Source organism: Melospiza melodia, chromosome 20, assembly GCF_035770615.1.
Source record: "Melospiza melodia melodia isolate bMelMel2 chromosome 20, bMelMel2.pri, whole genome shotgun sequence".
Classification (NCBI taxonomy): domain Eukaryota; kingdom Metazoa; phylum Chordata; class Aves; order Passeriformes; family Passerellidae; genus Melospiza; species Melospiza melodia.
Window position 1 is genome coordinate 6,822,632 of NC_086213.1, and position 14,525 is coordinate 6,837,156.

General features: G+C 59.3%; 1 protein-coding gene across 1 annotated transcript; it reads right to left on the reverse strand.

Moving 5' to 3' along the window:
* Window positions 1–228: 228 nt before the first annotated feature.
* Window positions 229–13,960, reverse strand: SLC25A1 (solute carrier family 25 member 1). The gene is made up of 9 exons (XM_063173179.1): window positions 13,867–13,960; window positions 3,957–4,064; window positions 3,733–3,832; window positions 3,369–3,507; window positions 2,810–2,894; window positions 2,546–2,650; window positions 2,046–2,161; window positions 1,662–1,735; window positions 229–1,565 (listed from the first exon to the last, which is right to left on the reverse strand). Exons 1-9 carry the CDS (start codon window positions 13,958–13,960, stop codon window positions 1,451–1,453), a joined length of 936 nt encoding a protein of 311 aa, XP_063029249.1. The 3' UTR covers window positions 229–1,450.
* Between the last annotated feature and the right edge of the window lie 565 nt (window positions 13,961–14,525).

Here is a 14,525-nt window from a genome sequence, read left to right on the forward strand (position 1 = left end):
CTTCTGCTCCACCGCCCCTCGGCTCCATGGCAGGGCAAGGACTTCATACAATTAACCAGGATTATTAATACAGCACCGTGAACGGGACAACACAACCCTGCCTGGGAGCATCTGTGACTGGGCACCGCTGGGCTGGAGCTGATGCTCCCCCAGGAGCACCATCTTGGCATGAAGGAGAGCCCCGTCCCCCACTCGCTGCCCATTCAGCACAGCCCGGACGCCAACGCAGCCGATAAAGCCAGACTGATTTTATTCAAACTGCGAATGTAAAACAGAATAACAATAAAAAAAAAAAAAACTAATGCAACCCTCACTGGCTTCAGAGCCAAAAGCCGCAGGTAAACCGTGCCCAGGCTTTCCTCCTTCACCCTCCAGTGTTAAGGCTGAGCTCATCGCTGGCTACAAGGGGGCGGAGGGATGGGTTGAGCCCTGGCTCTTGCACCCCCAGCTCCCTCAGGGAGAAATTTGGCACAAATCCAGTGGGGCCAGCCTGGCACGGGCAGGGCAGGGCTCCAGCCCCACGGCCATGGGTGTTAGTGAGTCAGCGTGAAGCTCTAAAGCTCCAAAAGCTACGGGATCACCTACGGCACCACAGAACGCGGCGGGAGGGCGGATGCGGGGAATGTGGCAGAAGAAAGGGGTTTGCACCCCTGGCCGAGGGGCCAAGGCTGCGGCTGGGGCTGCACCTCCTGCCCCGGCTCGCACGCACGGCTCGGCTGTAAACGGCAGCTGAGGGGGCACCCGGCTCACCCCAAGCCCAGCCCACAGTGAGCAGAACTAAAGGCCTGGTGCATGTGCAATTTTGGGCAACTGCTGCTCAGCAGCCCGGGGCTGAGCAGGATCCCCGGGATGGGATGGGATGGGATGTTGCACACCGGTGGTCTTGGTGCTGGCAGGGAGGGAGGAGGGAGCTTGGGGTCACTGCTCTCCCATCCCAGGGGGTGCAGGGCTGCTGGGCCCCCTCCAAGAGCAGCTGTGACCCTGCCATGATATCAGCCCCATTGTCAGCTTGTGATGTACAGTTTGGCATTGCACCCACATGGCTTGAGGGGGCTCTCAGCACCCCCAAAAGAGCTGCTCCTGAGGCAGTCAGGAGTTCCTGGCTGCTGGGAGCCCCAAGGCCACTGTTAAGGGGACATCTCAGTCTGGTTAACCAGTACACATAGCTCATGTGGGGCTGGGGGAAAGTGTCACCAGGAGATTGGGGTGGGCATGACAGGGATGCTAGGGGTTGGGATGGTGGGATGCAGCTCCCTCCCTGCTCCTTTCAGCACACAACTAGTAATTTAACCTGCTCCAGAGCCTGTTCCTAAAGATAAAGGTGGCCAGGTTTGGGGTGTGCAGGGCAGACCTGGCCCCAGCAGTGCCTCAGGTGGGTGTGGGTTTGGTCTCTGCTCTCCAGCTGAAGCCCTGCGGGGCACAGGAAGTGGGCGCTGCCTGGCCCGGCCCCTCAGTCCGTTTTCCACACCTTGTCAAGGAGTTTGACCACCTCATCGTAGATGATGAAGACGATGGCCACGTCAAGACACACACGGCCCAAGCGAGGCACTGTACCCTTGTAAAACCTGCCAGGAATAGAGAGGGGCGCCGTGGGGCTGGGTCCCCTCACAGCCCCTTCCCTACCCATCCTCCCCACCAGCCACCCCCCGTGCAGAGCTTACGCCAGGGGCCCTTCGTGTTTCATGATCTGGTAGGCGCAGTCCCAGGTGTTCTTGTACTTGTGCGCTTCCAGCCCCTGTGGGAAGGGAAAAGCAGGATCAGAGGCCAGAGCCAGGGGTGCATCCGGGGGATTTCTGGGGAGAGGCAGAGGTGTGCCATGAGGAATTGATCTCTCTCCACTGCTGCAGGACATCAGTCCCCACAGGGATGTCCTCACCTCGGTGCAAACTCTCCCCATGGCTCAGGAGCAATCCCAGACATCTCCCAAACCAAATCTCATGGCACTGTGTGCCTGCCCCAGGGACTGCAGCAAACAGCTCCCAGGCAGGGGGTGCCCCCAGCCTGCTGCAGGCAGAGCAGTCCCACACCAGGCCCTGGCACTGTACCTGCATCCTGGTCTTCACTACATCCAAGGGAGTGTTGCCAAAGACACTGGCAGCTCCAGCAATGGCTCCAAACACCCCTGTTATGAAGGGGTTAATGGCCTTGTTGGGATTGTCCCCTAGGAAGGAAGAGAGGGTCAGGGCAGAGCAGTGGTGGGATTCCCACGTACATTCCTGAGGGAGCATGGAAGGAAGGTCCCAGGTCTGGCTGCTTGTGGTCAGGAGGCAGTGCTGAGCTGGGGACTGTCCAGCAGCACCTGCCCCACAGAGCCCACACCACACTGTGGGGCTCAGGGTGGGTGTGAAAGTGATGCTCCAGCACTAGGACCCATCAGCCCCACAAGCTGGTGCCACCCCACCCCAGTATTCATTTTCCTCCATTCCAGGTGACTGAGCCATGAGAAATAGGAGGTGTGTGGAAGGTAAGACCATCCCAGCTCCCAGGGGTGGCTGGGGAGCCAGAGGCACAGCCAGGGTGGCCTGGGGGGCCAAGGGCACCATACCTTTGTACCAGTTCCTGAGGGAGGTCATGACAAAGAAGCGGATGGCCTGGTTTGATCCTTGCTTGAGGACGGTTGCAGTTAGGCCCTGGTAGGTCCCCTTCAGTCCTGCAAGGAGAGGGTGTTGGAGAGGAGACCAGCCTCAAGTGGCAGAGAAAATTCTCCCCAAGCCACCTGTCCCAGCCTGTGCCCATCCACCACCTCCCACCCTGTCCCCACAGCATGGCAGTACTCAGGGAGTCAGGGTGCCACTTTCCTGGGACTCACCCTGTTCCCGAACGATCTCCCGGACGCCATGGAAGAAACCACGGTATTTGGGGTTGGGAGAGCTCTGGTCATGGATAAACTTCACCTACAAGGAGATGATGTGCTTGTCCTGGCTGAGGTAATGCAGAAGTGATGGCCTCACGGGCTGGCAGCCACCTCCTGCCTTGTTCCAGGAACAGTCCCAAGACCAGAGCCAACCCATACATCTCTGGGAGAGATCACAGGGAAGGCAGTGCCCGTGGCCATCAGTGCATTTTGCAGAGGAAAACATGGGAAACTGCTCCTGCAAGCAGCCATGTGGGCCTTACACTCATAAAATGGGTGACAAGATGGTTCCTGGGTGGGGGGCTCCTCCCTGGAGTGGAGAAGGGGCCAGGGCCACCTGACTTGATCTCCACAGGGCTTTCCAGCATCAGACCCGCCCCTACAAAACTGTCTTGGGCAAACGCACACAGCCCTCGGGTCCCCAGAAGGAGGGCATCCCTGGGTTTTGTCCCCTCCCAGCCCAGCCCAGCGAGGGGTGCCAAGGCAGGGGACAGTGGCAGGCACAGACACCCACCTTCACAGTCTCCATGGGGCAGACCACGGCCACAGCCTCAGCCATGCCAGCCCCCAGCCCGCAGATGAAGCCCCGTGTGCTGTCCAGCCGCCCCTGCTCGTCTCTCATCCGGTTGCTGAGGAACTCAAACATCCCGAACCTGCAAAGGAGCCACTGTGCCAACCCCTGGGCACCCAGACAGGAGTCTGCACCCCCCTGCTCTGGGTCCAGGAGCAGCTGCACACCCTCTGAGAGGACCCTCCCTGCCTGGGAGACCACATGGCTTTGGTAAAACACCAACGGAGACACCAAGGGCAAAGCCACCCCCTTGTTTGCTGCTGTTGGGGGTCCCCCCCCACTCACCCCTTGCCATGGGGGCACGTACCTGACAGCAGCCTTGGGGATGGAGCCGTACAACAGCGAGCTGAGCCCCCGGTAGAGCCCCCGGACACCATGGTCACGGACAGTCTGCTTCACACAGTCCCCTGCGGCAGAGCACATCGGTGCCGCTGTCACCACCACACCGAGGACAACCCAGCACCACCCTGCCACACCTCCAGCACCAGCCAGGCTCCCCAGGAGCCCCAAACCCAGAGAGGGGCTGCTCACCAATGCCCTTGTAGCGGGGAGGGTTTGCCTTCTCGTCCAGCTGCAGCTGCGTCTTCACATACTCGGTGGGGAATGTGATGCAGATCTCGATCCCTCCAGCCAGGCCACCTGCATGGGAGAGGAAGGGACACTGAGGCAGGAGCAGCATTGTGCCCATTCACGGCCACATGGTTGCTCCCAGCTCCATGACAGCTGAGCCTGGCACCTCTGGCAGCCAGGTCTGGGCTGGGACACGATATCCCTGTCCTCACCAAAACCCTGAGGACTGCACGCAGCAGCAGGGCCCTGTGCCAACCTGGTGCCTTGAATGGGCATCATTGCCCTGCCATGGCAAGAGCTGTCAAGGACACTGGGCAAAGGGGTGGGAAAGCAGGGCAAAACACCACACCCATGGCTGCCTATTTGGTGTGCTGCCCCTCAAAGGCACCTCTCCCTCTCTGGAGCCTTGCACCTCCAGGTGAGCTGCCAGCACTGGGATGTACAAACCCAGCGGTGCTGAGGCAGGCACAGCACCACTGCCCACACCAGCAGGAGCTCATTTGCAGACCTGGCTGTGCTGGCAGGAAGCACAATTATCATCAAGCCTGTCTGGCTGCCCTGGGCTCCCACAGTGGTGGCTGCTGGGCACTGATTACAATGGCTGCAGCCTTTCCTGATGGCCTGGGCAGCAAGGGATGCTGGCTCTCAGCTCTGGGGCTCCCCTCAGCATGGCTGGAGCCATTGCAGCTGGACCCAGCTGTGCTGGGGGAGCTGGGCTCGGCCCATCCGGCCACGATGGATCACAGAGCATCAAAGTGTGGCCAGGTCCCACCGAGCAGCAGGAGCCCTTTGTGCCGGCAGCACTGGGGGGAACCACGGGGCTGAGCTCCCTCAGGTCTCACAGGGCACCAGGAGGAAGCACAGGGCTGAGCACTCCCTCAGGTCTCACAGGGCCAACCCTGAGCTCCCTCAGGTCTCACAGGGCACCAGGAGGAAGCACAGGGCTGAGCACTCCCTCAGGTCTCACAGGACCAACCCTGCTCCGCCCAGGACAGGGCACAGGGCGCTGCCACTGGGGTCAGCACCATCCTGAGGATCTCCCTGCTCTTTGCCCAGGGAAGGTGAACCCCGCTCCAGCCCACAGGCTGGGGTGCAGTGTGTGGTCAGCTCCTAGCTGGGGCTCCCAGTCTCCTGTACAGCCTCCAGTGGTTCCTCCAGCCTGGCCATGTCCTTGGTGTGACTCAGCAGGCCTGTGCCCCCACTGCCAGGCTTGGGGCCCATCAGGGCCCAGGGGACACCCCAGCAGGGAACACACTGCCTCTGCAGGAGTGGCTGGGACTGGGTGCAGTGGTTGTTATCCTGCTCTGCAGTGAAGCACAGGCTGGTGCCACGTGTCACAGTTCTGCTTATCAGCAGCCCCCCAAAGTACCCCCATGAAGGGATGCTGATAGGGGACACCACAGCCCATGGCTGCTCCCTGTGACAACAGCAAGCAGCACCAACTCCTTGGACCAGCAGACTTTCTCACAAAGTCATATTTCTTCTGCATGGTCCTCACACATGCAAGAGATCTCTCTGGTGTTGCCAGCTCCCCTCTGTCTGTGCCACTGGCAACTGGCATCCTCAGGAGCACTGCTGCCTCCTCTCAGCCCTGTCCCCAGCAGCAGAGCAGCTACACATCTTTAAACAGCCTTATGCTGGTTTTCCCCCCAAGCACAAAAAGCACCAGGCTGCACTTCTTACCCAGGGAGCCAAGAAGCCAGGCCAGCCTCAACACAGCTGGGGCAAGGCAAAGCTCAGCTCTGCTCACAGAGCATCCCACTCCTCCCACAGGCACGGCAGGGATGGGGACACCGTGGCACTGAGTGCCCGAGGAAGGACACGCCAGCCCAGCTGGGCCGCATCCCGGCCCCTGGGGATGGGGCGTGAGGCCAGCCCAGCTCTGCCACAGCAAACAAAGGCTCCTTGTTTCTTCCCCACTGTGTTCTCAGGGGGCTGGAGCTGCCCAGCCCAGCCCAGCCCAGGCAGGCTCCCCTCAGGAGGCGGTGCTGGGTGACCACTGCCAGCCCTGACGCCTCCATGCACCCGCTGCTCTGGGGGCACGGCAGGAAACACAGAGCCAGCCCACAGCACCACAGCCAGCCAGCAGCTCCCCTGGGGCAGCACAGGAGGACAGCCACCATCCCCAGGGTCCCCAGCACACCCCTGCTGCCCCCTCAGCCCTCTCCTGCCCTTGGCACGTCTGTCAGAGAGGCAGACACTGCTGGTCCCATGGCAGGGGGCTGGCTGAACACTGATTTCTCCTGCAAAGACAAACAGCTCCTGCAGGAGCAGCTGGCAGGCCCCAGAGAGCAGATCAATGAGGAGCAATGTGCTCCAGCTGGGTCCAGTCCCCAAAAAGCTGAGCACCAGCTGGCCCCTCTCCACTCCGTCACACACCACGGCGCCACCAGCCTTGCGCCACCACAGCCACACAAACACCCCGAGTGCTGCCAAGGCCACTTCCCTCCCTCCCACACTGCAGAGTTGAAGTGCTGGATGTTTAAAGCACCATAAATATTTGTTCTCTCTCGGTCCCCCAGCACCAGCTCCTCCCCCAGCAGAGCAGGGAAGCACCCAGGACAAGCAGCAATCCAGGGACAACCAGAACCTCAGCTCATGGCAGCCACACCAAATGCTACAGGGAGAGATGCTGCACCTCCTGCAGCCTGCTACAGCCTCAGTGGTCACACTTGCATGCAGGGGAGGCAGAGGCTCTGCTCAGCATCCCACGGGCAAAGCCATTCCCAGGAGCCCAGCAAAGCACACTGTTCCTGGGAACTGGCAGTCTCTGGGGCAATGAGGCTGCAATGAGCCAAGGATGAAGGAACAGGGCACTCGAGCTGCCAGGTCCCCTCCCTGTTCCCCAGTGTTGTTCTGGCCTAAAGTCCCATGGGAAGGTGCACAGAGAGCAGGGACTCGGGACACACTCCATGACTTGTGGCAATTTTATTCCATTTTCTTTTGGCCACAGAGAGAGAGGGTGGCACAGGCCACCTGCCCTGCAGCCCCCTGGAAGCAAGACCCATCAGAGGTCCTGCTCTGCTGTAATCTCCTCTCCATACAGTTTTACCCCAGCAGACACCTCATTCTATGCAAATAAATCACCCCACTGCCCACGAGCAGCAGCTTTGTCCAATCCCCTTCCTCTCCAGAGCTGCAGGGACTTTGCAACCTGTTTACCCGGACTTTACACAGCAGCTCCAGCTCTTGCAACACCACGGAGTCAGCAGGAACAGCAGCATTCAGGAGGTGAAAGAGCACTCGGGGCAGCTGAGATGCCGGGCCAAGGCTCTGGCTGCTGGCTGGATGCAGGAGCACAGGGAACGTCCTTCAGGGAAGGTCGCTCTGCCCGGCCCCAGGGAAGGTGCCCCCGGAGGGGGGATCCCTCTCCCTGCACCAGGAATGGCTCCCTGCCTGCAGCAAGCCTGCAAGGGCTCCAGCTGCCAGCTATCCTGACGTTGCAGGCTCAGCAGGGAGGGAGAGAAGGGAAAAACACCCTGGCAGAATTTTATAGTAGAAGTTTAGCTTTCCCCGGCAGAGAGGCCCGGGGAGGCCGTGCTTTGAGGACACACCTGCAGCCTTGGGCACGGCTGGGGAGAGCTGGCAGAAGGGAAAAGAGGGTTTTTTGGGGACAGTGGGAGGGTGCTGCCCCTGCAACGCTCACACAACATGTGATGGCATCAGCACACACAGGTTCAGCTCCACACACTGTCCATGAGCAGCTTCTGGCCACCCCGACCCAGGGACCCAGCTCCAGACCAGGGCAGTGCTGAAGGCAGGAGGATGCAGCTGTGATGGGGAAGACAAGCGGAGCCCCAGGACCGACACAAACCAAGGCTGCACAGCCAGGACTGGCACTGTCACCCTCTGCAAACTCCTACCCAGAGGCAAATGCCCCAATGAACACCCACTGCCCTGTCTGGGAGCCTTTAGGAGGCAGGGGGTGGCACTGCCCTCTCTGCCACTCCTGCAAGTGGCTGTGCCTGCAAAAGCATCCTGCTCCTGCAGAGTGATGGAGCAGCAGGTCTCTGTGCAGCTCTGATGAGAAGTGAGCACCTGGGGAGCAATTTCAGTCTCTCCATTTTAAGAGTAATTTCACATGCTGACATATCAGCACCTGACTTCCACATTAAAAGCACCTTTTAACTTCAGATTCGTTAGGATCCTTTCAGGCCAGAGGAAATTATTCCTAAGGGTCTGGAAGCAAAGCAGCAGAGCTCTCCCAGGGCCCGTGCCTAGAGCTTCTCCATTCTGTCAGCTGGGTGTCTGAGGATGGTGGGAAGGAACAAACATGCTCCAGTGTAGGCTGAGCCCTGAGTTCCCCATTTTGGGGGCTCCCAGCCCACGTGCAGCAGGTGCAGCTGGATGGGGTGAGCTGAGCAGCTGACACAGGTGACACAGACCACTACAGGCAGAGGGTGCAATCCTGCCCAACTCCTGCATGCAGTGCTGAGAGTTTCAGCACTCTCACAAGGGGACTTGGTGCCCTTTTAATTAGCTAATATAGCTTTTGGATCTGGGGAAATAAGGAAGAAAAACCCAAGAACCAAAGACCATCAGGCTGCTATGAACCAGGAAGGCAGAAATACCACCAGCAGCTTGTGACAGGTCTCTGCAGCCCAGACTGCCACCTGCTCCCCTCACGGAGGGACCAACCCCCCCTGGCAGCCATCCAGGCTGCTCTTCACCCATCCATTGCCGTGGAGCAATCCTGCCCTGCCTGCCTGCAGCGGTGAAACGGGTTCGACAGCTCCACCCTCCCAGCACTTCCCACCACGGGCCATCTTGTGAAACTGGGGGCTCAGGAGCAGGCAGGAGCCTCGCTGGGGCTGCAGCTCTGCAGGACAGCTGGCTCTCAGCAGAGCTCCAGCACTGCTGTCCTCACCCAGGCACGTCCTCTGGCCACGGACAGTCCTTCACCACCCATCCACAGCCACATCCTTGAGGAAAACCACCACGGGGGCAGCTCTGCCACCAAAAGTCTGACTCAGTGCTGACATGGGGAAGGCTGCCTCCCCAGACCAGACTGCCAGAAGTTTAACTGTGTTTTGGTTAGAAGGGAAAAAACATGTCCTGCATGCAACAGGTCAGCAGGCTCAGAGGGTGACTGTCCCCATGCTGGGTTAGGAAGGTCTCCCTCCCATCTGACAGGGGCAAGGCCAGTGTGGAGCACAGGGGTTCAGCATGCCCAGCAGTAAGCAGACATTCACAGCTGGTTTGGCCATGGGAGCATGCTACAGACAGGCTGGTGACAGTCTGAACCCCCAGTGAAACAGAATGGCAAACATGAGAGGTGCCCCTCTGTACCCTGTGCCACTGAGGGTAAACAGCCCCGTGCAAACAGTCCTGCAGATAATGCTACGGATGGGATGAAACCATTTGTCCTGAATCTTACTGGAACTGTCCTGTTTGAACAGGTTGTCCTTTCACAACTCACTCATTCATCACTCTTTGCATTTACTTCTCAATATGACAATTAATCATTATTGCAATTTAAACTTCTCAGCTGCGAGTATAATGGCAGAAGCCATTTCCCCATGCTCACAGTTAAAGCATCCTCTGCCTTTGGTGCTGATTCCACCTTTGGGGACTGTCAGGTTCTTCATCCTGTCTAAGTCACCTTCTCCCCTTTGCCCTGCACACCTCAAGGCCCCAGGTTTGTCACCATGAGCTGCCTCCTGGCCATCCCAGCACTTCAGATACCAACTCTTCAAGTGTCAAAAACTCTCTTAAGACATGCAACAGGGAGCCGATGTCAGAGCCCAGGGCTGTTGGATGACTCCCCCAGTACAGCCCCATAGCTGGACAAAGAAGCCACTGCCAGGATTGAGACTTCCCTGGGGACAGGCTTTGATCTCCCAGCCCCCAGCATGGGGGAGTGACCGCTGTACCAAGCACTGGAGCACAGAGGGAGAAGAGATGGCCAAAAAAAACAATCTCTGCTGTCAAGAGATGACCTGAGACCTCAGGGCACAAGCAGGAGCAGGGAGGCTGCATTGGCATGCACCACACAGCACCATGAGATGCTGTAACATCCCCAAGCTGTCAGCTCATGGTGCTCATCGTCTCAGGAAGACGGACGACTCCTTCCGATCATTTACATCAACCCAGAGAAAATGGTTGCCTGCAGAATGTCAAGCAGAACATCAGGCATGTGAAAATCTCAGAAACTCACATTTCAGAGCCCAGGGTTAACTCCAGCTCAAACAGAATCTATTCAGACTGAAGGGACACCCCAAGATGATTTCCTGGCCCTGGGGCTGACATCCTCCTCCCACCAGGAGCCTTGGGGCTCTTACAGGTTTCCACTGCAGCCCATGAGGGCTCCCAGGCAGGCAGGGACTCACTCAAGGCTAGCATGGTCCTTGTGCCCCACTCCCCAAACAGATGACAGCCACAGGAGGCAACTGCAGGGAGAAGCCACAGCCAGGAGGATGCACTGAGGGGCAGCAGACCTGGCAGGACTGGCTCCCTCCACACTCTCCAATCTTTCCCCCCGCCTGTGCTTGGCCTCCACCCAGCTCAGCTGAGCACCAGGTATCTATCTCAAAACCAGGGAGTGTGCTGGACCACAGCCATTCACAGCAGCACAACCTCCCTCACACCCTCTCCTGAGAGCAATGACCCTGGAAATCCAGATGGACTTAGGACTTTTGGGGAAGGAGACTTGCTCTGCAAAAGGCAAGTCTCAGCTTTCACACCCAGTCCCTGACTCCTCTCCTCTGCAGGTACAGCATTTCCTAAGAAAGATAATATCAAGGATTAACAAAGAAGAGGAAACTGAAGCTCCAATTACTGCTTTGTTCTGGAGCCTAGGCTCCCTTGCTGAACCCTGCTACATGTCCTACCCTCTCCCTGCCTATGCTCCCCCCTAGGACCCTGGTGCACATCCCTGTTATTGGCCAGTGATACTCAACACCAGGGCAGCAGGTACAACCCCTGTGAGCTCTTTCCAAATCCAGCACCATGTAGGACACATCCAGGCATTCTGCCTCCCTGGCCAGGCAGGATTAGGTGTAGGTAGAAACGGCAACTGTGCAACAGCCCCCGGGTGAGCAGAGACACCATGCAGAGAGCAGCTGGGAGCTTCTCCGTGGGAGGGAGCAGACCCCAGGCTTCAAAGGTGGCTAGAAACAGAGTAAGGCTGTACTTAACTCTGGCGAGGGCAGGCAGAGCCTTTCATCAAATGAGCACTAATAACCATGAGCAAAGTTCTCAAGAGGAGAGCAGGAGTGCAAGGCAAAGATCATTTGTGCTGGGCTGGAAATAGCCCACACTGCAGGCTGACTTGAGCTGACCCAACAGCACGAAAATGAGCTGCCAACGTGGCATCCAAAAATCCAGTGAAGGAGCACTCAGGATTCCCAGCGGTGACTGATGACTCCGGCACCAGCTCTGCCACCAGCATTCCTGTCTCACCATTTAACTGCCTTTATTTCAAGTTCCCCACTGCAGTGTGGCCCTGTGCTGGGAGCACAGCAGACCAGCAGCACCCAGCCCTTCAGGATGCTGGTGGGAGGGACAGGAGTCTGGTGGGCTGTTTGGAAACCACAGCACAAAACAGGAAGGCTGGCTGTGGGAGGCCAGAGACAGAGCTGGGCTCCTGGCCCACCTGCTAACAGGTTGTTATCCAGCAGAAGAGCCCGAGCTGCCTTCATGTGCTCAGGCCACACGTGGCCACAGCAGCACTGTCACTGCAAGGTGAAGGGCTGCCTTGGCACACAACAGCTGCTTGGACAAAGGAGGGCCCATTAGCAAATTAATTTTTAACCTTGCGTTTTGTCTGTTGCGACAATTGAAGGAGAAGAGCTCTTGGCAGACAGAGCTTTACTTGCATCTCTTCAGAAAAGAGCCAACCACAGCCAGTTGAGGTCTGGGCAGCCAAGGGAGCTGTGCCTCCCTGGCAGAGGATCCCAATTACCCCACAGGGTCTGGGAGCAGATACGCACCCAGGGAGGGATGATGGCTTATTTAACTCCACCAGCACAGGCTGATGAAGCACAGCAGGAATGTTCCATCTTAACACCTCCAGCTCACCGGAACATGGAGCATACATCCCTGTTGTGCAGACAGATGTCAGATGAGAAACTCTGAGAGCATCAGCAGACCCCTTAAAGTCAGCAGAGACAGCCACAAACAGCACTGCATCCCCCAGCCAGGGGCTGGAGGGCTGAGCAGACCAGGGCACAGGGAGTTAACAGCAGCTTTCTCCCATTTCTGTGGTTCTCTAATACAATTAGATGCCACAGAGGCTTGGCTGGACTTCTGCCCATTAACCAATTACTCTGATTACAGCCTGTGACGAGAAGACCAGCATCTCAATAGAGTCCTTCTTCTACCTCTGCAAGTCTGCTGCAACCTCTCTCGCAGGAGGCTGATTCTGGTAAGCTGATGATCCCGATTACAGATCTACACAAGATCTATGAAAGTATCCCGGTACATTGGTCCAGGCAGTGACAACCTGATGCTTTCATCGCACATGGACAGCAAGCTGGGAAAGACTGGGAGGGTGGGGAAAAAGGAAACATCCTATCCTTCCCATCCTAAAATTGGATTAAATCCTATTTAAAAGGCCTTTAAGTTAAGAGGCCTGAAAAAAACCAACCCATTTTGAGATGGGGCAGCAGAGAGGGGCACAGAGCTCCGGAGGAGCCTGGTCTCACGGAAGGGCTCACTTGAGTGAGAAGTCACCCTCTCGTTGGAGGCTGCCTCCTCCTTGTGCCCCAGCCCTTTGGCCAGGCGGCCGAGTGACGGCAAAGTCCCTTCCCGGAGACGTGACACCGGGAGGCTTCGGCACCCTTTGCACGCTCCAGCGGCCGCATCCACCTCCGCCAGTTCTCCCGGGGCTGCGAGGGAGGCCGCCCGGCGGGGCGGGGGCAGAGCCGGAGCGGCCGCGGCTCCGCTCCCCGTGCGGGCACGGCCCCGCTGCTCCCCGGTGCCGCTACCGGGGCCTGGAGCCTGGAGGGGAGCAGGGAGTTGGACAGACAAACAAAGGCACAATCGTAGGAGGGGGAATTGGCTGGAAAACACAAAAGCTCTAAACATGCCAATCATGTCGAGGCTACGATGGCTCATTTCAAAACAAAGACGCTAATCTCCACTCTGGGAATTGTCCTGCCACTGGCAGGAGAAACCAGGGAGCTAATGAACAGCTACAAAGGAGTTTAACAAGCCTGCGACTGTCTTGGACTCCATTCAGCTCAGAGCTCGAAACAGCCACAAGCAGGAGGCAGAGTGTTAACTCTGCAGTTACTGCTGCCCTCGGCGCACTTACTGTTCTGATCCCATGGAAGTGGTCAGAACTGGACGGGAAAACACGCCCTGATCCAAGAGACTGATGCTCAGGCACAAAGGAGGGACCCAGCAGCCTTTAGAGGAGCTGTTTCAGCGCAGCCTGTGGGACACAGCTGGGGCAGGGACAAACGACTGCTGCTGCTCCAGCCCTGTCCCTCAACACCCTCGGGGGAGCATGTGGGGCCCTTGCTGCCACCAGCCTCTCCCATCAGTTCCGCTCCCTCCTGCTGAACCCCCGAGTGCCTCTCGACCCGCGTCATGTCTGAGCCCGCCAGCAGCTTCCCGGCCGGACTACCGGGTGCACAAACAGCCTGGCAAGACGCTGGAGGCTCCGCGGACAGCGGGAGCCCGCAGCCAGTGTCCAGGCTCGGGATGCAGCTGCGGGAGCTCCCCGGCTGTGGCTGAAGGGAAACCCCGGTCCAGCGGGGTCGCCTTCCGCGGGCAGCGGTAGAGGGGCGGCAGTCCCGGGATGGAGCAGCACCTGCGGGAGCGCCACCGCCCCGGGGCGGGCCCGGCAGCCTCCGCCCAGCCGGATGCCCACGCTGGCAGCGGCGGGGCGAGCCCCGTCCCCAGGAGAGCCCCGGGAGCGCCTTACCTGCCAGGATGGCCTTGCCGGGGTGCGTGAGCTTGGCCTTGCCGGCGGGGGCGGCGGCAGCGGCCAGGCTGCGGGGCGCGGCGGGGGCGGGCATGGCCGCGCTGCTCCGCGGCTCCGGCTGCCCGGCGGCGGCGGCCGAGCCCTATTTCAGAGCCGCGCCCGCGAGGGGCGGCCCCGGCGGCGTCACATCCTCGCGGGGCGGGGCGGGGGCGGCCCCTGGGGACGCGGGGAGCGGCTCTGCGGGGCAGCGGGTGAACGACGGCAGAGCGGCGGGTGAACGGCGGCGTGACCCCGCCCGGCCCTCGCTGCGGCGGGAATGGGGGCTGCTCAGCTCCCGGGAATCCACGGGAAACGCCTCCGTGTGCGTACGGAGAGATGCCGGCCCGGCCGCAGGGACGTGGGCAATGCCCCCGCTTCTGAGCAGCATCAGCACCTCCGGACACGCCTAGGCCAGGACTAGCTCCGAACCAGCCCAAAGCCCTCGGTCAGGGAGGATACACAGCCTGGCGACCGTCCGAGGGGAGGGAAGGGGGAGGGTTTGCTCATCTCAGGCCCTTGGCTTGAATCCTTTCTGTTTCAGTGAGGAAAGGAGACCAGGAACTCCCGGGGTAGGAAGCGCATGTGAACGCCCAGCGCAGGCGGAAGAGAAACAAAAACAT